The 22676-nt window shown below is 41.0% G+C and overlaps 2 protein-coding genes, 1 long non-coding RNA gene and 2 other non-coding genes across 8 annotated transcripts in view; 2 read left to right on the forward strand and 3 right to left on the reverse strand.

Annotated features, from left to right (window-relative positions):
• Positions 1-2438, forward strand: part of MYO5B (myosin VB) — a 344955-nt gene extending 342517 nt beyond the window's left edge. For both annotated transcript variants that reach the window (XM_046671362.1, XM_046671363.1), the window contains exon 39: positions 1217-2438. In XM_046671362.1, coding sequence (XP_046527318.1) covers positions 1217-1369 — 153 coding nt within the window. In that variant the 3' untranslated portion in view covers positions 1370-2438. The remainder of the gene's footprint in view (positions 1-1216) is intronic.
• An 805-nt stretch (positions 2439-3243) lies between these two features.
• On the reverse strand, positions 3244-11235 carry LOC124244503 (uncharacterized). 3 transcript variants are annotated; one of them, XR_006890035.1, is made up of 3 exons: positions 10599-11235; positions 9086-9141; positions 3244-7340 (listed from the first exon to the last, which is right to left on the reverse strand). It is a non-coding gene; the product is annotated as an uncharacterized LOC124244503 (long non-coding RNA). The 3 variants fall into 3 exon arrangements; XR_006890036.1 differs by having other exon boundaries at positions 8694-9141; XR_006890037.1 differs by lacking the exon at positions 9086-9141.
• LOC124245240 (small Cajal body-specific RNA 18) lies at positions 10847-10916 on the reverse strand. Its single transcript, XR_006890236.1, has one exon. It is a non-coding gene; the product is annotated as a small Cajal body-specific RNA 18 (non-coding RNA).
• On the reverse strand, positions 10995-11139 carry LOC124245242 (small Cajal body-specific RNA 17). Its single transcript, XR_006890238.1, has one exon. It is a non-coding gene; the product is annotated as a small Cajal body-specific RNA 17 (non-coding RNA).
• A 198-nt stretch (positions 11236-11433) lies between the features above and the next one.
• ACAA2 (acetyl-CoA acyltransferase 2) overlaps positions 11434-22676 on the forward strand; it is a 31039-nt gene continuing 19796 nt past the window's right edge. The window contains exons 1-2 of the mRNA XM_046671096.1: positions 11434-11830; positions 20745-20911. Coding sequence (XP_046527052.1) covers positions 11815-11830; positions 20745-20911 — 183 coding nt within the window. The 5' untranslated portion in view covers positions 11434-11814. The remainder of the gene's footprint in view (positions 11831-20744; positions 20912-22676) is intronic.

Here is a 22676-nt window from a genome sequence, read left to right on the forward strand (position 1 = left end):
TGTAGGGGGTGTGTGTGTGTCTGTCTTTCATCAGATTTGGGAAGGTTTTGGCCATTATTTCTTCAAATATTTTGCTGCCCCTTTCTCTCTCTCTTCTCCTTCTGGGACTCCTATGATGTACATGTAGGTATGCTTTATGGTGTCCCACAGGTCCCTCAGGCTCTGTTCACTTTTTGATTCATTCTTTCTTCTATCTGCTCCTCAAACTGGAGAATTTCAATTGCCTTATCTTCAAGTTAACTGATCATTTCTTCTGGCCGCTCAAGTCTGCTGTTGAACTCCTTCATTGAACTGAAATTTTTCATTTCACTTATTATACTTTTCCTAAAATGTCTGCCTCCCAATAGAGGGGAGAAGGAGAGGAGCTCTATCCCTTTAAATCTTCCAGTTGGTGCCACTGCATCCCAAGAGAGCCAAAAACCAAGGCAAGCATCTGTGCCAGTCGTTCAGAACCGCCAGACCAACCAAAGTACACAACCCCAAATTTATGGAGGACAAAGTCCCACTGCCTGACCTGGCACCAGTCAGCTGCTCCAGGAGTGTGAGGGCTATCCCCACAGCTGCAGTGGGGCTGGAGACTGGGGAATGGTAGCTGGTTCTCACACACCACTCTCTTAGCAAAGATTGGCAGCTTTCCCTTCATCAAGCACTCTCCTGGTTGTTGTCAGTGTCCAATCAGGGTCCAGAGTTCCGAGATAATTGATACCAATTGCTTTTTCCAGCTCAGTGGTTACTTCAGTGGAGGGACTGACCCCTAGGAGTTCCTAGTCTGTCACTTTGTGTGATGTCACTCTTGCCATTCCATTTTACAGATGAAGCATAGAAAGGTTCAGGAACTTGCCCAGGGTGGTGCCAGGATTAGAGCTTAAGCTGTCTGCCTCCAGAGCCCATGGCCTTCACCAGCTCATCACACTGCCTCTCCACATGATTTGCACCTGAAGTATATTTTTCTAGTCTCCCTTAGATGGAAAATTGTTAAAAGAATGCTAGAATTAGGAGGAAGGTTGAAGTCATCTGATCTCCAACTCACCTAAACCAGGGCTTCTTTCCCTGCTGAATATCTCAGGGATAGGACACCACATGATGCTGTAGTCCTACCTAATTATCTTAACAGAAATATTTCCACGATATGTGCCAATTCACTTTTGCGAATTCACTTAAACTGGCTATTTCTAGGTGGAGGAAGTATCTTACATGATCTTACTCTTCCCCACAGGCACAGCTACAAGAGCGGAATGACCCTCAGCAACTGCTGTTAGACTTCAAGCACATGTTTCCTGTTTTGTTCCCATTTAATCCATCTTCTCTGACCATGGACTCGATCCACATCCCAGCATGTCTCAATCTGGAATTCCTCAATGAAGTCTGAAAATGCACATTTCCAACTTGGGCTCAATGGCCAGTGAGAGCAAGAAGGAAGCATATACCATAAAATGATTTTAGGGATTTGTTAAATCTCTAAAAGTGCATCAAATCTGAGATTGAGAGCCTGTGCAGAGTGCTGAACTATACAGAATAAGACACATCTGTCATTATTTTTTTGTACCTACTGCTCAGAATAAAAACACTTGAAATGTGGAAGTATGATGTCTGTCTAAACAAATATACATTGTAATCTACAGCTACCAAACAGTCCCCATGGCCGTATAAACGGTGCCAGACTATAAAAGAGAAACTGCCTAGTTTTAATCTTTGCCTATAACTGGAGAATGTCCAAAGTAAAATAATATTAAAAATATGTAAATTGTATAAATTGCCTTCCGAGGACTTTTAACAAATAATGCTATTAATAACCATGATATTTGTCATTTAGTGAGTGACGTTTCCCCAGGTAAACAAACCATAGGTGTGGATGAGTTTGTGGGGAGGTGTTTTGAGGAGGAAAATACAGGCCTGGGCCTTCTGGAGAAGTATCCCAAAGGTTAATTTTAATGCCTGCTGATGTAGAGACCATGGTGTAATTGACTTCCAGACTAAACATTTTTAGTAGTGGTTTCTGAAGCAAAATTACAAGTCTCGGTCCCTAATGTGCTCAAACCCTTTGTGTAGTCTTGGCTTTACGGATGAGTTATGCTAAAAATGCTGCTGTCCCAAACCTAAAATGTGAGCAAGATGGAAAGATAGCCTTCTTTGTTTCCAAGGCTAGTCCATGCACTTACTGAGTCAACAAAACTTTCACAAAAATCTATATAAGCTAAGTGTTAGAAAAGAATAACAACTGTTGTTTTATTTACAGATTAAAAACCAAATAAGTCAATATGAAAGCCTGCAATCCCTTACTGCCATTAAACCTCCACTAAGAACATCACAGAATGCACTAGAAATGCCAGATAACCAAAATAGTAAAGGAACAGATTATTTGAACAACTTTTTAAAAAATCAGTTCAGGAATTAGTAAATTATTATCCAAAAGTTTTTGAATTTTTTGTGTGTTCTTTTTTTTCTTTTAAAGATTTTATTTTTCTCCTTTTTCTCCCCAAAGCCCCTCGGTACACAGCTGTATATTCTTCATTATGGGTCCTTCTAGTTGTGGCATGTGGGACGCTGTCTCAGCGTGGCTTGATGAGCAGTGCCATGTCCACGCCCAGGATTCGAACCAACAAAACACTGGGTCGCCTGCAGCAGAGCGCGCGAACTTAACCACTCGGCCACAGGGCCAGCCCCTTGTGTGTGTTCTTTTTAAAGAGAATAGCTTACGTCAACTTTCCCTTTTCAGGTTATTTTCAACATTTTTCAAATTTACCACATAAAAATCATAAATATCTCTGCTTTGAAATAAGGACTAAAAGAGTATGCAGTGATAATGTTCCAACAGATTTTATGTTTGCTGCTTTTATAAATTTTTTTCTTATCTCTTTAAAAGCAAGCATTCAGTTAGAAAACCCAATATATTCTTTATGCTCCTTTTTTACTATTTTTTTCCATATTTCTGGTAAATGATAGCATGCTGTTCCCATGACAGGAACAGATGGTGTTTGCAAATCACAGAAGAGCCTCTATATTACATCAAGAAGATAAAATTTCCCCATGAATTGCAAGAACACACACACACCACCTCCCACCTTCTTCAGCCACTCAATTCATCAGGCTCTTGGAAACACAACACACTCCAAGCCCTCCAAGTCTTGTGTACTGGGTCCTTACAGCTCAGCTTCCTCAGTCATTCTCCTTGCCCGCTGGGCAGAACCAGGCACAGCACCTGGGTGAAGACTGCTGACCATCATGTCCAAATCAGCGTCATGGGCATTATCCCCTCTACCTCCACATTAAACATCCAGCCTTCTCTCGGGGGTCTGCACAGAGCTGTGCCTTCCCTTCTTACGGTCACATAATCGGACATCCACAACACACACCCTTCAACCCACACACTGACTTTGGAAGGCCAGTCTAAACCAATTGGGTCTGTGGCTACCTCTTTTTAAAGTTAACCATAATTTGCTTTTTACTGCACTTTAGTTTAAAAATGAGTCTTGCATGTAAGGACTGTCCTAAATCTTCAAGATAACCAAAAATGCCTTGTTAGAGTGTTAAGGAGTTTGAAAAGCAGTGATTCCCTAAATGCAATGGCTTACTGTCCTTACGTACGTACTGTCTTAACGCTCATTCTCTAGATCTCTTTGGGTCACTACCTCTCTGCTGTCACTGGTCGGTTAATCACTAGGTGCCAAAGACTGGAATAAAAGCTTGGCAATTAGAATAAGTGAGGGGTCGGACCTTATGAATAGTTGTCTCCTTAGCCTAAGGAATAGCAGATTTAGTTCTCCTCTTCCAAAAGACAAAGGTATTTCACTGGAGCTGTACTTAATTTAGAAATACTTTACAAACAGTCTTTTAGGGACCACTAACAATAAAGAAATATAGTAGTTGGTTACTTAAATGTTTAGATCTGCCCTATTTAACTTAACACGTAGAGATTGGAAGAAGCATCTTTAGGGAAACTTTAATAATCTTTTGTTAGCATTATTAATATTTGCATTTTTTAAAAGTCAGTTCAACTCAAACATTTTCCAATTTCATGAAATCAGTAATGACTAACTTATTTCAACATAAAGATTTCAGCTCTGCACCAGATATCTTTATTTTTCAATATTTAAAATCTAGTTGACACTTTTCTCACTTGGTGCCTTTAGCAGTTACTAAGATAACTGACATCAGTTATTTCTCTGAAATAAGTGTTGCTGTGGGAAGAATTTTAATGTTCAACATAACATCATGGTAGAGTTTTGATTTGTCTTTTGAGACATCAGAAGCATTTTAAAGATTACTCAAGAATCAAATATTTATAGATTAAACAATTTGTGTTTTGAGTATTAAATGGGACCTATCTGTTCACCTATAGTAATGTGCATATGGACATATTAATGGATAATTGTTGCTGAAGCTGATGAGCACATAACCCACATGCATTCTCCCTGTGCCATCACAGCTACAGGTAGCTTGATGGGAGCTGGCAAGTAGATGAGACCCAAAGGAAAATAGACATTTTTCCTCCTTTCCATGGAGCATGTTAATAGGAGTTTCTTCCCTTGATATTCCTACACTAAATTTTAAGCCTTTTGTAAAAACAAAAGACAAAACTACAAACTTGAAAAACTTAGAAAAAAATTAACACTACTACCATCAATTCATAAATATTTACTTAGAGCCTTAATGAATGTACTAAGATTATGGTAATAAATTAGAATCCATTTCTTTTGCATATAGTAAATTTAAATGTTTTCACACATTTGACCTAATTCCAAAGCAGCAGGGGTATTAAATCACTTGTACAATGCCTGTAGGACTAAACGGTGACTAAAATGTGACAGCATGGGGCCGGACCCTGTAGTTTTTCATCATAGGTATTTCTCTGTGGTAAGTTTCTCAGATTAATTTGCTGCATGAAGCCAAATAGTCATAATTCACTTTTTGTACACGTTGGTGCCATAATTAGAGAGTTAGGGATATAGAAAATTAGAGGTTGATGCCAATGACAATAAAACATAGGACTGTGTTTTTTTCCTTATTGTAAAGGTCATTAGATACTAAAGATTGTTTTTCCTAAAAAAAAATTTCTAATTCTAATAAAAGGGATCAATCAGAAATGAATTTGAGCTACTTTCTAAAGTGATATTGTATCAGAATAATCCAGATTTGGATACATTTTGCCAACTGATGTTTAGATAAAGGACTGTTCCTCTGACGGGGTTCACATCTTATTCAGGGCTGAATCTAACATTGTAGAAGAAATACTACTGATAAAAATATTTTTCCAATTTTGAACAAATCTGTAAACTACATCTTTGTTTATAGCAAAATACTTGTATTAGTCACTGTAATATTCAGCTGTGGATAAAAATTTGTGGAAATAAATACTTTTTAATAACTAAAGATCTGTTTATTTCCTCCACTGTATCTCACATTTAGGCATAATTCACTTCACATATGTTCTCTAATTTTTATTTTCTTCATTACAAAATACACAGTTGACTGGCTTAAGTTCACAGAGTGTCAGTTTAAGATAAAATGTGCTGATTTTGGCTCACATAAAGAATTCTATTTGGGTTTCAATTTTATCATCAGTAGTAGTATTCAATGTCACAAATAATTATTGACTGCCTCCCACGTGCCAGGCACTACACTCACTTAGCAGCATTTTTAGTTTGTCTATTTTCCACTCCTTTTTGATAACTGTTAACACTGAATTCAATAACAAATCAAAGCAATTGCACAAACCTTTGCAAGACATTTGGTCCAGTCCAAAACATCCATGGAGACATTTGCTCCACGCCAAAAGGTCCTCAATATTTGGTCCTATCCCAAACGTCCATGGAGACATTTGGTCCATGCCGAAAATGTCCTAGGGTCCTTGATATTTGGTCCTGTCCTAAACATCCATTGAGACATTTGGCCAATGATTCGTTAAATAATACATTTAACTTCATTAAAATTTTACTTACATTATTTTATGTAATTCATGATGAATTCTGGATTTCACATTTGTTCTTCTTCGTCATGAAGTTTGGCAGGGTTACTCTTAAGTCGACGAGCAATTGCTCTCAAGTATATATTGACCTGATTATTGGCTTTACATTCGATATATCTGCTAACAATTTCTGTTATACAAATTTGATTTTGTTGCTATTGTGAAGTTGGTGGCCATATTTGAGTGTGACCACCCAGAACCTGGGCGATAACTTGTTCATTGCTTTGCTGTTTCTTTTAACACTCCAATATCTCCAAATTGAAGGATGAGGCACTACCATCAGCTTTTGAAATCTGCCATACCAGCCTTCCACTGCATTGTTCATCCTGTGACCACTGTTCAGTATTGCTGTATAAATATTTTGAGTTTCTAGTGGAAATCTTGAAGCTTCTCATCCTCTTTTGCCCCTGCCATGCCTTCCACTGATATATACTCTCTCAACACAGCCCATTAGCTCATCTAAATTTTCTTCTGCATTCTCCACAATATACTCAAAAGTTTAATTTACATCTTCCAAAGGCACAGATCAAAGTCCAAACAACATGGATGCACACTTACAGGTGTTACTTTCCATTGTCAAATACTTGTGTTAGACCTAAAGAAGATATTTTTCGCCACAGTGATTGTGAAAAGTGAAACAAACATCCTGTTACTGTGCATTTGGTAGGAGTAGTCAAATCACATTCATATTTGCAATCTCAAAATTCATCATGCACAATGACGTGTTCATGTTGAGGTTTCTTTCGCGTGCAAGTGAAGGTACTTCCTCACATATATACATCTGTATCTTTTCACTTTTTCATAGTAAAGTGTAAGTCAATGGCATAGTATAACCCAATACTATACCATGCACAGTAAATAACTGAGTGAACTGTGTTGGTGCCATCACTGAATAATGTGGTATTGGCACTTAAATATCGAATACTGTCCTAAGTTCTGTAAATAAGAATTCTTTCATGATCTTGAGCACCGAAATCATGGATAAAAAATTGTTCTCCACGTCTAGTCACTTTGTAGTCCTCTGGAATTTCAACTCCATGCAATGAAGTTGGGTGTGGAGGTAGATGTCTGTTTTGAATTCTACTTACTTGCATCTTTAGTAAGTTTCTTTTTGGTAGGATTAACAGGACCTCTTCATCATGAATATCACGGAGGGTTCTCTGAAGTACATGAGATGGCATTACATTTGACTCTTCTTCTGCATGTGTTTTAACCTATTCAGGGTTTTCCTTCCTTCCCCTTCAAACTAACGTTGCGCTAATGTTTTCCTGTCTCATCTTGAATGATTGTAATGTCATCCAGATCCTGCAGAGTCGTGCATTGGGCATTGCAGACTCTTCTCTCTTCACAGCACGGGTACCTTTTACTCCTATCTCTGTTAAAGGGATGGAAACAGTAACCAAAACCATTATAATGTAATTTTGGCTTTTCATTTTGTGAGTATAATATTTCTGCCATATTCTGCTGAGAATTTTCAAATAAAGACGTTGTATTGCCAAGCAACAGAAGAACGGTTATTTTTTTTTTCTTTTGTAGCCATCTAACTGATGGTCACTGGTTTACTGGTAAGGGAAACCTTACTAATGTCTTATAAATTCAACACTCAGTTCAGCCAGGGTGGACCAGTAGGGAGGCACCAACTGAGGGCATGGTGGTCCACAGTGATTGGCAGCTAAGTGTGGGAGTCACACCCACTAAAACCTCTCCAAATAGTGGTGGACACTTCTTTCAGTCTACTGCAATCATACCTCTATAGGACATCATTCAAGGGAAACACTGCCAATTAACCCTGGGTGATGGGATAGTTGCAGGGGGGTTAATTAGATGCCCGGTATCCCTCTCATGGCAGCTATTACACTTGACTGCTATGTGGTAGGAGAGCCACACCCATTCTCATGCCTCCCAAGCGAGATGCTCTGTAAAGTGTTTATTTCAGTGCTTTCACTACCCAAGCTCCTCCCTTCAAACTCCACCCTTATTGAAAGACCCAGCTACATCCAACCAAATGCCCAGTGACATATTAATGATATTAATGCACCATGCACCCCAAGATCTCATTCTCGACTTGTTGTCCTCTGTGCATTTCTCTAACTATAGGACTCTTCCTTGGTGCACATAGTTATTATAAATCCTGCTTTTCTGCAAGATTCAAACCCCCACCCATCTATTAACCCCATGTGCCATTACCAACTAGGCTACCGAGGAAACAAGGGTTATTATTGGCAATACAGCCACAACACAATTATTGGGTCAATAAAACATGACAGTATTTTTTTATATATTAATCCTACAAACCAAAAGTATAAATAAACATTATGAGCTATTTGAACCGAGGGATGTTTTCTATGCATGGACGTTTTTGCCAAGGACCATTTGGCATGGACCAAATATGCTCATGGACATTTTGGACAGGACCAAATTTCAAGAACCTTTTGGCATGGACCCAATGTGTCCATAGACATTTTGGACAGGACCAAATGTCTACTAACCAGACAAACAATGCTATGTTCCAAAGAGAGAACACTGCTAAAGCAGAACTCTTGATTGACAGGTAGTGCCAAAAGGCTAGAGCTCCAAATTCTCAATCATGAGCTAAGATATGAAAATCCAAATGCACCATAGCAATTTAGAGATGTCGATATGCAATATGAGAGGGTGTAGGCTGTATGAAAGTCTACTATGTAATTGCTAATAAAGGCCTTTGTGGCTGACACTGATGGTCACCTACCCAACAGCCTTCTCCAGATTCTAGCCTTACTGGCAGAGCCCACTTTCCAAGACAGAAGCTGAAAAGGCCAGATATCTTTCTTCCCAGCTGCTTCTGCTGCTATGGCATGGGCACACAACTCAATTCAGGCCAATGAAACTGGAGAGGAAGACATTCCTTCTTGATAAAGAGGCTACCTCTGTACCCTCCTTGAGAGAACTGAGAAAATCGTTACTCAAATCATTTTCTGTAGGAACCCTGGTTGAGAAGGGCTGATCTAGGAATGACAATATTGACTCACTTCTCCACCTACCTGAAACTACACTTTATCTCACACCCCCTCCCCCAAAAAGCAAATAAAGCTTCTGAACCTAAGCTACCATATACTGCCAAGTATAGAAATTTATCCTTACCAAGGTTTCTTCCAAAATACTTTATTTCTTCCTCCAAAGAAGAGTCACCTCCTTTCCTGTTTTGTGTAACATACACCTTAGTTAAGGCTACCTGTCTGTTTTTCTATCCCCACTCCTATATTCTGCATCCCATAAGCTCTGGAGACAATGTGGGCCTTGGCTTCTGCGTATCAAGTATTCAAAATTTTACTTTAGCAATTTTCTAGATTTGAGGCCTTGGCAAGTTCTTTGGTTTCTCTTGGCCTAAACTTTCTCATCCATAAAATGGGAAAACCCCACCTATTTAATTAGGTTGCAGAATGTCCCTCAATTTGGATTTGTCTGATGTATATGCGTGGACCGATTTTTGGGACCCCTCTCCGTGGCCTAACAGGTGAATCTAGCAAGCAAACTGCTTTAAGTGAGTACAATAAAAATCCACGCTGTACTATGATGCAGCCACACAGTCCACCCTCAGCTTGTGTCAGAATAACCTTGCAACCCCACACCTCATGACTGAAGACACCAGCTGGACAGATCCACAGCAAGAAAGATAAAAGGGGAACCTGGCTCTCACATTTCCCAGCTGCATGTTTTAGAGACTGAGGGAATAATTAACTACCTGGTCCTTGCCTCCCTCCACACAGAAATAACACCAGCATCTCTGAACTTGTTTAATGTACAACCAAGGAAATCTTATTTATGTTACTTTCAATGTATAATCTAGAGAAAAGCCCAGATGTACTCTATCCCTTTTTTTGAAATCTAGTTTTAAATTTTTCCTTTTCCTCTTCCCTGCACGTACACTGTTTTGTGAACGAGATCTAAGCTGCATTTAAACTCAGACCTCAGAGCAATTCCATCAGAGTGCTCTGTTGAACTGTTTCCAGGGGTTCGACCTCCTCACACTGATTATTGAGTAACTCCCTCACTAATATCACCTAGATTCTTCATTTCAGTTGACCAATGTTATTCTATGTTACATAATAGTTGTTACATGACCTGGGTAGACAAATATAAACAGTGTACGTGAGTGCCTGGCACAATGCTGGGTACACAGTGTCCAGCTTTTATCATCACTCGTCATTCAGAAGATGCAAGCGGAAAAAAACGGTCCTCTAGTATGTGGCAAGCTTTGATCTACTGTTAAAAAAAGAAATAGGCCCAAAAATGGCCCTTGTGACAGCAAACCAAGACTTAATGGCAGTTTTCAACCTATCCCAGGAACGTGACCTTTGACAGTCAATATGAAATTTCCTGATTAGCAGCAATGAGGTAATCTCCATGATAAAACTCTTGCGGTTCCCTTCCCCCAAGATGATGTCCTGGCATAAAAATAACCCTTTCTCTTCTTTTGTTAACACCTGCTTGCCCCACCCTCCTTCTGCCTATAAAAACCTTCCATTTCGTGTAACTCCTCAGAGTGTCTCTCTGCTTGCTGGAGGAGGTGCTGCCTAGTTCATGAATCGCCTAATAAAGCCAATTAGGTGTTCAAATTTACTCCATTGAGTTTTGTTTTTTTAACACTACTCACCATCAGAATTCCACTGACTACAGATACTTGCTGTGAAAACGTAGTTTACGTATTTTTTAAAGTTAATACCCCTCGGAACTTACTTCTGTATTGAATTGACTCTTTCCCATATTCACTCAAACCAAAGCAACACAAAGACGAAAAGGATTAAACCAGAGTCAAGTTTCCCACCCCCACGCGAACCAAGCCAGAGGCAGCCTGGACCACCTCGGAGCCCCGCGCTGCGGATCTACCGCATCCTGCTCGCCCGGTCTCAGTACACACTCCATCATGGTTCCCAGAACTCAGATTGCGCAGTGGTCACGTCATCATCGACCAGGGCTCACAGTCACAGTGGCAGAGGCCTCCCGAAACCTCCCTCCTCTCTAGCCTAAGCGGCTGCCCCTCATCTGCCCGCCCCCGGTCCCCTGGCCCCACCTCGCCCGACACGTTTTCATAATCCTCTCAGGCTCCAGGCAAGCGGCGCCGCCAGCAGTGGGGCCTGATCATATAAGGAAAATACTGCGAGCTCATCTGGGGAGCTGCATTGGGGACCACGGGGCAACCCTGCCCTACGACAAACTAAGCACCCCTTACACGCCAACCTCACCGCCCCCACACCAGCCAAGGGACTCCGACTCCGGCCCCGGCCCCGGCCCCGGCCCCGGCCCCGGCCTCGGCCCCTGGTCTGCGCAGCCACCCACTGCAGCCCTGCGCGGCGGCTCAGCCAATCCTCTCGCGCCGTCCTCGGTGTCCCGCCCACGCCCACCCTCCCTCAAACCTCTTCCGCTTTTGGAATCTTGGCGTCCGGGCGCGTAGTCCCATGTTTCCAAAAGAATCGGCGGTGGCCATCAAGGGAAACGCTGATTCGTTGTTGGGGGTGGATTTAGAGACCAGGGATAGGATGAGTAGGGTAGAGTCAGATCATTCTCTCGACTTGGAAACAGAGAGGTAAAGTCTCTCAAAACAAGAAGGTGAGGCAAAAGTCCGCTCTCAAGGAACGCTCTCTCCAAGGCCCGAAGCCGGAGGCCCGTTTTGGCACGTTTGCTTCCAACGGGCTGACGCGCAGAGGGCAGCAGCGAGCCTCCAGAGCGAGGAGCCGCGGGCGAGGCTGCCGGACGGAAAGTAGGGCAAAGAGCGGGGTCGTGGCCTCGCGGGGCTCCGCCGCCTGCTGTTAAAGACCGGGTCGGGGTGGAGGGCGCCCTCTGCGTCGGCGGAGAAGAATTCCTGCGCTGCCATGGCCCTGCTGCGAGGTGAGCGCCGCGGCCCCGCCTCTCTTCGCCCGGGGGTCTTGCCCTCCCCTGCCGCGCCTCGCGTCCGGTCTCGGCGGAGAGTCGGGGGGTCTCATGAGCCCTAAAGGGGACTTGACAAAACCCAGCCCGGAAGGACTTAAGGAGAAAACGTACTTGCGAAGCACTGGTGACAGTGACTGCCCTGCCATTTCCAGTTGAGAGCCGAGCCACGGTTTGCTTGCTTCTGGGTCATTCCGCTTCTTCGTGCGTCGGAGACCCATCTCCTTGGAGTTCAGCTCGTAGGAAGCCTGGGCCGGCGCCGTAAGCGGGAGGCGGCCTGCGGCGGAGCAGGCGTCGCAGACGAGCCCGGCTGCCTCGGACTTGGTCGCGGGGTGGGCAGGGCGCGCGGGGAGGAATGGGTGTTTTCTGCGGGTCGCCAGGGGATTTTTGCCCGAGTAACCTGCTCCCCCAAAATGCTTGGTGGCGTTCTGTTGGAAGACCTGCCTTATTCCCTCCCCGTCCCATCCTTTTGAGTGACCGCAGGAAAGTACAGTCACTAAATATAAAAGTTATAGGGTTGTTAACTTTAGAAAAAAAATACACACCTCCCTTTTCGTAACAAAGTCACAGTCAATGGAATTTTAGTTTTAAGGGTGTGAAAGCTTGTCCTTATTTAATGTGTCCCCTGAAGAACGTTCAGGTAGAGCACTTTATATCGAGGCTCCGGGGTAGGGAAACTCTTGGCAAGATCTAACACCCAACAGCCTGGTAGTCCAGGGTCCTGCGGGCTCTGTGAAGGGGGGCGGGGGGGCGAGAAGGAGGTATTCTAAATTCAGTGGAAGGCAATGGAAGACTTTAAAAGTAGGGGAAAGACAGGATGTGATTTCCACTCAGGGCTATCAGGCTGTCTATGTAGCAATGAGAAGTTCAGACCCCTTAAGAATCTAATGCAGGGGGCGGCCCCCGTGGCCGAGTGGTTAAGTTCGCGTGCTCCGCTGGGGCGGCCCCTGGTTCGGATCCTGGGCGCGGACATGGCACCGCTCCTCAGGCCACGTTGAGGCAGCGTCCCACATCCCACAACGAGAAGGACATGCAACTAAGATATACAACTGTGTGTGGTGGGGCAGGGGCGGGGGCGGGGGCGGGGGCGGGGGCGGGGGCGAGGGTTGGGAAATAAAGCAGAGAAAAAAAGATTGGCAACAGTTGTTAGTCCAGGTGCCAATCTATAAAAAAAAAAATGCAGAGGTCCAGGCAACAGCACATGATGGTTTTGATTCCAGTGGGGGGAAGTGGATTTGGGGAAAGGGGGAGGAATGATTTGGGATAGATTTGGAAGTGGATTTGATAGAATTTGGTGAGAGGTTGGATGTATCAGGTCAATGAGAAGGAAATGTCAAGAATGACTTCATGTTTCTGGTTTGAGGAATTGTGTTCAGGATGGTACCACTTACGGAGTGAGGAAAATGGGGGAAGGGATAGATTTGGAAGAGAAGGTTGACACACTCAAGTGGAGATGTCAGGTAGGCAGTTGGTTAGGGGATCTGGAGCTCTGGAGAGCCAAAATGGCATGTGAACAGTTCCAGTGAAAAGCAGGTATTGTAGGACAGAGGGTAGTGTATCCAGTTTCGTACAGTTGGATTTAAGTTCATCAGTGCTCTTTCCAACTCTGAGTTTACTACATTTACTTAATAAACAGCATATTGATTTTTTTTTCTAGACAAGGTGTTCAGAAAACCCAGTTCATTTAAAAGCTGTGTTGTGTTGCACCAGCCCAGATGGCCTGGTGGTTAAGTTAAGCATGCTCTGCTTCATCAGGCCCAGAGTTCAACTCTGGGTGTGGACCTACACCATGCACCTATCAGTGGCCATGCTGTGGCGGTGACTCACATAGAAAAAGAGGAAATTGCAGTGGATGTTAGCTCAGGGTGAATCTTCCTCAGCCAAAAAAAAGAAAACCAAACCTGCATTGTAATGAACTTTTTAAAAAGAAAATAATACTTCTATTGATTTCTGTTTAATATTTTATCAGTGGTTCTTACTATTTTCTTGTAATACAAACCCCTTTGAAAATTTGATGAAAACTATGAACCCAGTAAAGAAAAAGAATGTACACTAACACCTCTACTAAGGAAGTATAAAGTTTATAAATTTGTGATACAGTTTACTGTGCTGGTAGAACTAGTGATCCTTTTTTTTTACCCTTTTCTCTGTTTTACAGATGAGGACACTGATGCCTAGAAAGGCAAAATAGCTTGTCTGTGATAGTAGTTATTAACAGATAATTAGAGGCTGTGACTACAACCCAAGCCTGAGCTTCAAAGGGTGATTGTTGTATAGGCTAGTTAGGATACATTGTAGATAGGCACTTCTCTAAAGTGGCGTAGCAGGGGCTTGCAGGACTACAGGATAAGAGAGAGGAAGATGTAACTGATTATTGTAGGGAAAAGGACACATGTGAATGCGAGCATAATTGACTTTGATAAAGATTGTCGTTAACTTACCAGATTTCTGTCAACAAGAAGCAGTCCTCTGTTTTTTATTAGCACCCATCCCAGTTGCTTTTACCTAACCATGTGATAAAAAGGAAAGCAGCACTCCGAACTATTTATCCTCTATTGTTGTTTTTGCTGTACAGTCACATGAGCACACCTTGCCAGGCCCTTTCTTGGCATTTCTGACTCACCCTGCTCTGGATTAATATGTCTTTTCACTGTCTTTGGAAATCTGTAGCTTCTGAATTTTCAGAGCCTTTTAAAATAAGCAAGATTTTAGTTTGTTGTTAAAGATTGTTAAATTTTAGACCTTTTGACATTTACATAAAATTGACACCAGATCAAGTAATTATTAACATGATATCCAGTTTATGAAATTACAAGAAAAAACTCTTTAAATCACCTAGTCTTTGTAGCTGCACATTCCAGGTTATTTTTTTAAATATATTTTGTAGCATTTTCCCCATTCAAAACAATTGCATCGGTTGGGTGTTAGCCTTACTCAAGCTGACATTTACAATCTGGGAGCACCAAGTAAGCAGAAATGTTATAAATAAAGGGCAAGTTCTTGCTTTTGTTTTCATTTCACACCTACACTCTTTTGTAGATATCTCATATTTCACCATTAGCACTTCCCCACACAAAAATGCTGTCTGAGATTATAAAGTATAGGAGACAAACTCATGAAAGGAAGTATGTGGATAGACAGATAAAATTAACCTACATTGTTTCTGATAAGTCAGTGGTCATTGGAATCATTTCCATATATAGAATGTGCAATTTTTTCTGGCTTTTTATATTATCACTTTATCTTTAGTTTTCTGAAGTTTGACAGTGTTGACCCAAAGTGAGTGAGTGTGTGTGTGTGTTTTGCATTTATTCTATTTGGGGTTTACTGAGCTTTGTTGACACAAATAATCAATAACCGTTCTAGAGATAAGAGAGATAAAGTGAGCTGTACTTGAGTCGGGCTCAGGACTGTTAACCCTGAAGGCAGTCTCCACAAAGGAAGAAAGCATCCTGGAGAAGCATGGTTTTCTGTACAGTTTTATACCTTTTTAGAACAAAGAGCATACATCACACACACCCAGGATACATATTCATCAACGTTTCAAAGAGGTGTTCAGTTGCAGATTAGCAGGCCAACGTTACCCTGATGTCCAGGAAAGGGAACTAATCTTCAGGACTAAGTACCACTACTGGCTTACAGATGGGGTGTTGCTGATACTGGCGTGGTGGGAGGGGAAGTATGCATTGTTATCTTAACAGAGTGCACTCTTATTTTGAGATAATGTTTAATGCATGCTTTACTTTAATGGTTAAAGCAGATGTACTATGTATGTTTGATAGGCAATACAGGCTTCTTTAGTTCAGGCTGAATCAGGTTTAAACCAGAATAGCTAGCTCATATACCTCAATATGTGACAATCTCTTGTCAGTTCAGATCTGTAAATGTATGTCATCAAATTGGGAGAATTTTCAGCTGTTATTCCTTCAGATTTTTTTTTAACCCATTCTCCTCTCCTTCTGTGATGCCAGTTGTGTTGTCAGTCCTTGAGGTTCTGCCATATTTTTTTCTATCTGCCTTTTTTTAATTAATAAACTTTATTTTTTTGAGCAGTTTTAGGTTTATAGAAAAACTGAGCAGAAAGTACAGAGCATTAGTGTATACCCCCTTATTTTACCCTGATATCCCATTGTTAATATCTTGCATTGGTGTGCTATATTTGTTACAACTGATGAGCCAATATTGATACATTATTACTAACTAAAATCCATAGTTGACATTAAGACTTACTCTGTTTTGTATAGTTCTGTGCGTTTTGACAAATGTGTAGACAGGGATCTACCATTACAGTGTGATAAAGAGTGGTTTCACTGCCTAAAATTCCCCTGTGCTCCACCCGTTCATCCCTCTTTCCCTCCCCAACCTCAACCCCTGATCTTTTTACTGCGTCTCTAGTTTTGCCTTTTCTAGATGTCATGTAGTTGGAATCATACAGCATGGAGCCTTTTCAGATTGGCTTCTTTCACTTAGCAGTATGCGTTTAAGTTTCCCCCATCTCTCTTCGTGAGTTGATAGCACATTTCTTCCTATTGCTGAATAATATTCCATTGTCTGGATGTACCACAGTTTGTTTATCTATTCACCTACTGAAGGACATCTTGGTTCCTTCCAAGTTTAGGCAATTATGAATAAAGCTGCTATAAACATTCTTGTGCAGGTTTTTTTGTGGATGTAAGTTTTCAGCTCATTTGGGTGAATGCAAAGGAGCAGGATTACTGGATCATATGGATAAAATACCTTTAGTTTTAGTTGCATAAGAAATGCCAACCTGTCTTCCAAAGTGGCTGTACCATGTGGCATTCCCAGCAGCAGTGAGTGAGAGTTTCTATTGCTCCACATCTTCACCAGCATTTGGGGTTGTCACTGTTCCAGGTTTTGGCCATTGTAATAGCCGTGCGGTGGTATCTCTTTGTTATTTTAATTTGCACTTCCCTAATGACATATGATGATCATCTGATAGCTACCTGCCATCTGTATATCATCTTTGGTGAGGTGTCTGTTCAGATTTTTTACCCATTTTTTAGCTAGGTTGTTTGGTTTTTCATTATTGAATTTTAAGAGTTCTTTGTATATTTTGGATACTGGTCCTTTATCAGATAAGTGTTTTGCAAGTATTTTCTCCCAGTCTGTGGCTTGTCTTTTCATTCTTTTAACATTGTCTTTCACAGAGCACAAGTTTTTAATTTTAACAAAGCCCAACTTATCAAATTTTTCTTTTATAGATTGTGCTTTTAGTGTTGTATCTAAAAAGTTATCATCAAGCCCAAAATCACGTGGGTTTTATCCTATGTTATCTTCTAGAAGTTTTATAGTTTTGCATTTTTACATTTAAGTCTATGATCCATTTTGAGATAATTTTTGTGAAAGGTGTACAGCCTATGTCTAGATTCCTTTTTTTTTTTTTTTTTGCATTTGGATGTCCAGTTGTTTCAGCACCATTTGTTGAAAAGACTGTCCTTTCTCCATTGAATTGCCTTTGTTCTTTTATCAGACTTTGAGATTCTGCTGATGGTTTTTGTTTTTTCTTTCCCCTCAGTCTTCTGCTTTGTTTTTCAGATTGGTAATGTCTATTTATCTATCTTCAAAGTCACTGAATCTTTCTCCTTTCATTTCCATTCCGCTGTTAAGCCCATTCAGTGAGTTTTTATTTTAGATATTTTTTTCAGTTTTAGAATTTCCTTTTATTTTATTTTTTAAAAGATTGGCACCTGAGCTAACATCTGTTACCAGTCTTTTCCTTCTTCTTCTTCTTCTTCTTCTCCCCGAAGCCACCCAGTACATGGTTATATATTCTAGTTGTAGGTCCTTCTGGCTCTGCTACGTGGGACACCACCTCAGCATGGCTTGATGAGCCGTGCTAGGTCCACACCCAGGATCCAAACCGGTGAAACCCTGGGCTGCCTAAGCAGAGTGCGTGAACTTAACCACTCGGCCATGGGGCCAGCCCCTAGAATTTCCATTTTGTTTTTTCTTTAGTTTCTACTTCTTTATTGAGATATCCTATCCTTTCTTATGAGCATATTTCCTTTTACATCCTTAAGCATAGTTACCATAGATAGCTGCTTTAAAACCCTGTCATTCTAACATCTGGGTCATCTTGGGTTGGTCTCTGTTGATTTCTTTTTTTTTTTGAGGAAGATTAGCCCTGAGCTAACTACTGCCAATCCTCCTCTCTTTGCTGAGGAAGACTGGCCCTGAGCTAACATCCATGCCCATCTTCCTCTACTTTATCCATGGGATGCCTACCACAGCATGGTGTGCCAAGCGGTGCCATGTCCGCACCCAGGATCCGAACCAGCGGACCCCGGGCCAACAGGAAGTGGAACGTGCGAACTTAACCCCTCCGCCACCGGGCCAGCCCCTCTGTTGATTTCTTTTCTCTTGAGAATGAGTCATGTTTTCTTGTTTCTTCATATGTGGGTTAATTTTGGATTGTCGCAAGGACATGAAGATGAAACATTGTAGAGACTGGATTCTGTTTTGTTTCTCCAAAAAGTGTTGACTTATTGATTGTTTGGTTGGCTATTTATTTAATTCTTGCAAGCAGTTAATTTGGCTGAACTCAAACTGTAGGCTCTTGTCTCTCCTGTCTAAATTCAATCCATTTAGCCTTCGCTGAGGTGCTTGTATTTGGTCCCACAAATGCATGGCTAAGGGATCAGCCAGATATTTGGGGAAGAGTTTATATATAAAATGTGGGCCCCCCTTCTGTGGTGCTCTTCTTCCCCAGATCCCCCCTCACTTTCTAGTGGCTGTAGTTGCCGTGAACTCACATCTCTGATTCTTCAAGTCAGTAAGACTATGAGTTTCTAAGTTCTAGTCATTCCATGCAGTGTGGACTACTGGCCTTCAAGTTAAAGGCTATAAGTAAATTGGACACCATCCAGTGGTGGTCTCTTCTTCCATATCTGCCTAGTTTTGTTCATTCTCTAAGGACTTCAGGTTGTCCTTATATATCACCATCGTTATCTGCTGGAGATTTAGTCAGATAGGAGCATACTAGGCCATGACCAGAAGCAGGACTATAATGAAACTAGGAAGAAGAGATGGAAAGAGGAAAGAAAAATGAAATAAAGAAAACACTGATATAAAAATAGGCAGAGACCATTAAGCAAGGAGGATTAGGGGACATTTGAAAAGATTCAGGAAGGCATAATAGCACAGAATAACCCATCTATCAGAAAAAAAAAAAATTGTAACTCACCAAACTAACATTTGTGGCCTTTTGTAAATATCTGAATGTTATATCTGTAAAGAACTGATTGGATTTGTTCTAAATTATATATGTTGCTCCTAACATTGTTTTAGACTGTAAAATCAAAGTAAGAATGAAAGGAGGAGCTGAGATTTTTTAGGATAGGTTTAGTTGGTTCCATGAAAAGAGATCACTACCATAAACAGGAGGATTATACTTAGATACCAGTAGTGGGATAATGTTTGAGTGGTCTCAATTATAGTTTAATATCTGGGCACAAGCCCATTGGTAAAAGTTCCATAGTTTCTAGACAACATGTGAAAATGTGTGCTCAAGATTGTTTTGGGGGAGAATTAGTGTATGCAAAGCACCAAACATGATGTCTATCATTTGTAAGTGCCACTTATGTGTTAGCTATGATATTGACCTTGCAGAGTTGTTGGGAAGATTAGATATTACATGAAAAGTGATGAAATGTCTAGTATTTAGTAGGTGCCTAATCAACGTTAGTGTGATGAGACTGCTGTAACCAATGCTGCTTCCCAACGTGCGGGTTTTGCACTACACAACTCTAGGGGGTGCCACTCACATCACAATCATTGTAGATTTGTATAATCATAACATTTTTTTTTGGCAGGTGGCAGTAGAGAGCGCCTTGGGAAGGGCAATTTTTATTTATTTGTGCAAAGACACCAATTGAACTGCTACCAACACTGCAAACTTGTAGTCATAGTTTGCATTAATAAACGTATGCACGATTCCTCTGTGTTCTTTGTGGTTAGGCCAAATGCAGGAAACTTTGTTGTATTCTCAGTGACACGTTATAATAGAATATAGCAAACTAGAGTGTCTTCAGAGGAAAACAACCAGAATTAATGTCAAATAAAGAACTGTTGAAAGAATGCTTTTTATTTACTTGAAAAAAAGAGTCATTGAGTCTGGGGAATTTTACAGGTTAGCTGACTCCACGTACTGCACGGGCTACCCATATAAAAGGTGACCTGTTTTGCCCATTTTATTCTAAGGGTAAAAGAAAATTGTTCGTGTTATTTGAAATTTGTAATTTGGGTTGTTCTGTAACTCCAGAAGCAGTGGTATATATAATTCAAATTCAAAGCAGCATATATTTTAGAAACTATATATCTGTCTGACTTTAGGATGCATTTGTGCAGAACTAGAATTGGTGGACAGAAGACTTGGTAAGCTGAGCCAGCTCAGTATGAGGAAAATCATTAGTTTATGTTGTCCATTTGTGGGCATGCTGCTTCACACAGCGGAGTATGCCTTCTTAGTGAAAGTTTCCCAGCAGAAGATAGAGAGAACCTCTTGTCAGGAATCTTCTAGAGGAAGTTCTTATAGGATGAGTAGTTGCCCTCAGACAACCTTAAGGGACTTTCTAGTTAGGTGATTCTTTAATTCTCTGTGTAGGCAGCATACTCCAGCACATAGAAGAAGCATTTCAGTTCTTGGTGCCTGCATGTAGGTATTGCTCAGATTGATAACTCTTAAGACTGCTTCTATGAGTGTGACCTGTTCTTTGTATCATTATGTGACAAAAGTTTTCGGTTATCTAATTGAAAATTGTACTTTACAATAAGGTTTCACAGTGAGACTATTTAAAGCATGTTAGGGACACTGACTAATCCATAATTACTTACAAATCTCTCCTCGTTGCAATAGGTGTGTTCATCGTTGCTGCTAAGCGAACACCCTTTGGAGCTTATGGAGGTCTTCTGAAAGACTTCACAGCTATCGACTTGACTGAATTTGCTGCCAAGGCTGCCTTATCTGCCGGCAAAGTCTCACCTGAGATTGTTGACAGTGTCATTGTAGGCAATGTCTTGCAGGTTAGTAGGGCAGTAGGGTGGTTTTCATTGCTGTTGCTTTATTTTATCAGTTTCTAAAAATAATTTTTTTAACATGTCATAATGGTGAACTAGTTAATCATAGTTAAAGGTATTTATAATTTAAGTAATCCTCTGACTCCAGAAGCAATGGCATACATCATTTGAAGGAACATATATTCTGGAAACTATATATATATATCTGATTTGGAATACATTTCATTACTTGTTTCTTTTTTTTCAATTTTATTGAGATATAATTGACTTATAGCATTGTATTAGTTTTAAGTGTGCAGTGTAATGATTTGATTCATTGCTTCTTAAATAGCAGATTAATCTCCTTGACTTGTTTGAAGTTAATTGGTTCTCTCTGTGTGCCCCCTAAGGGAGGGTAGCAAAGTCAAGCAGTATGACACATGTCCCATAATTTATTATACACAGTAGGAGCTTGATCAGTGTTTGTTCAGGAAAATATCAAAGTGTGGCCTAGAAGTGGGGGCTGCCTTCCTCCCAGCCCTCATTGATCGGACGAAGGCTCTATGTTGAGTGCATTGCCGCTGAAAGTACTGGGGCCCTAATCACTATTTTCCTGGCTTGTAAGGTGGTTGTTCCATACTGAGAGAGGCAGGCTGAGAAAACTTGAGGCTGCTGCCAGCCCCGCCACCAAGTGCTCAGCTTTTGGAGCTGGGATAAGGCTCAGAAAGAGGTGTGCACTTGTCCCACCCCCAGCTCTAGAGCCATGACACAGAGATTTTGCTTCTACCAAGAACTGATTTTTTTTGCAATGGAGTGTGGAGGCTTTCATTCATTTTTATGGCAGGATAATATTCCGTAGTATGGATATACCACATTTTGTTTTCCCGTTTTTCAGTTGAGGGACATTTGGGTTGTTTCCACATTTTGGCTGTTATGATTAATGCTGCTTTGAACATCGCGTACAAGTTTTTCTGCAGACATAGATTTTCATTTTTCTTGGGTATATACCTAGGAGTAGAATTGCTGGGATATGGTATCTCTGTGTTTAATTGGTTCAGGAACTTTCACGCTGTTTTCCAAAGCATCTGCAACATTTTCTAATCCTACCTATAATGTATGAAGCTTCCATTTTCTACATCCTTGGCAACACTTGTAATTGTGCGTTTTTGATTATAGCCATCCTAGCGGATGTGAAGTAGTATCTCACTGTGCTTTTGATTTGCCTTCCCATGATGCGTAGTCATGTTGAACATCATTTCATGTGCTTATTGGCCATTTCTCTATCTTCCTTGGAGAAGTGTCTATTCAGAGTCTCTTCCTGTTTTTTAATTGGGTTATTTCTCTTTTTATTATTGAGTTGTAAGAGTTCTTTATATATTCTAGATACAAGTCCCTTGTCAGATGTATGACTTACAAACATTTTCTTCCATTTTGTGTTGTAATTGTATGTCTTGATGGTGTCCTTTAAAGTATGAACGTTTTGGGGCCGGCCCAGTGGTGTGGCAGTTAAGTTCACACGTTCCTGGGGTTTACCAGTTCGGATCCTGGGAGTGGACTCACACACTGCTTATCAAGGCATGCTGTGGCAGGCATCCCACATATAAAATAGAAGAAGATGGGCACAGATGTTAGCTCAGGGCCAATCTTCCTTAGCAAAAAAGAGGAGGACTGGTGGTGGATGTTAGCTCAGGGCTAATCTCCCTCAAAAAAAAATTAAAATTAAAAAAATAAAGTCTGAAAGTTTTATTGACTTAATTTTTGTCCCTGTTTTCAGATATGGGTCCAACTTTAT

Source organism: Equus quagga, chromosome 9 (genome assembly GCF_021613505.1).
Source record: "Equus quagga isolate Etosha38 chromosome 9, UCLA_HA_Equagga_1.0, whole genome shotgun sequence".
Taxonomy (NCBI): domain Eukaryota; kingdom Metazoa; phylum Chordata; class Mammalia; order Perissodactyla; family Equidae; genus Equus; species Equus quagga.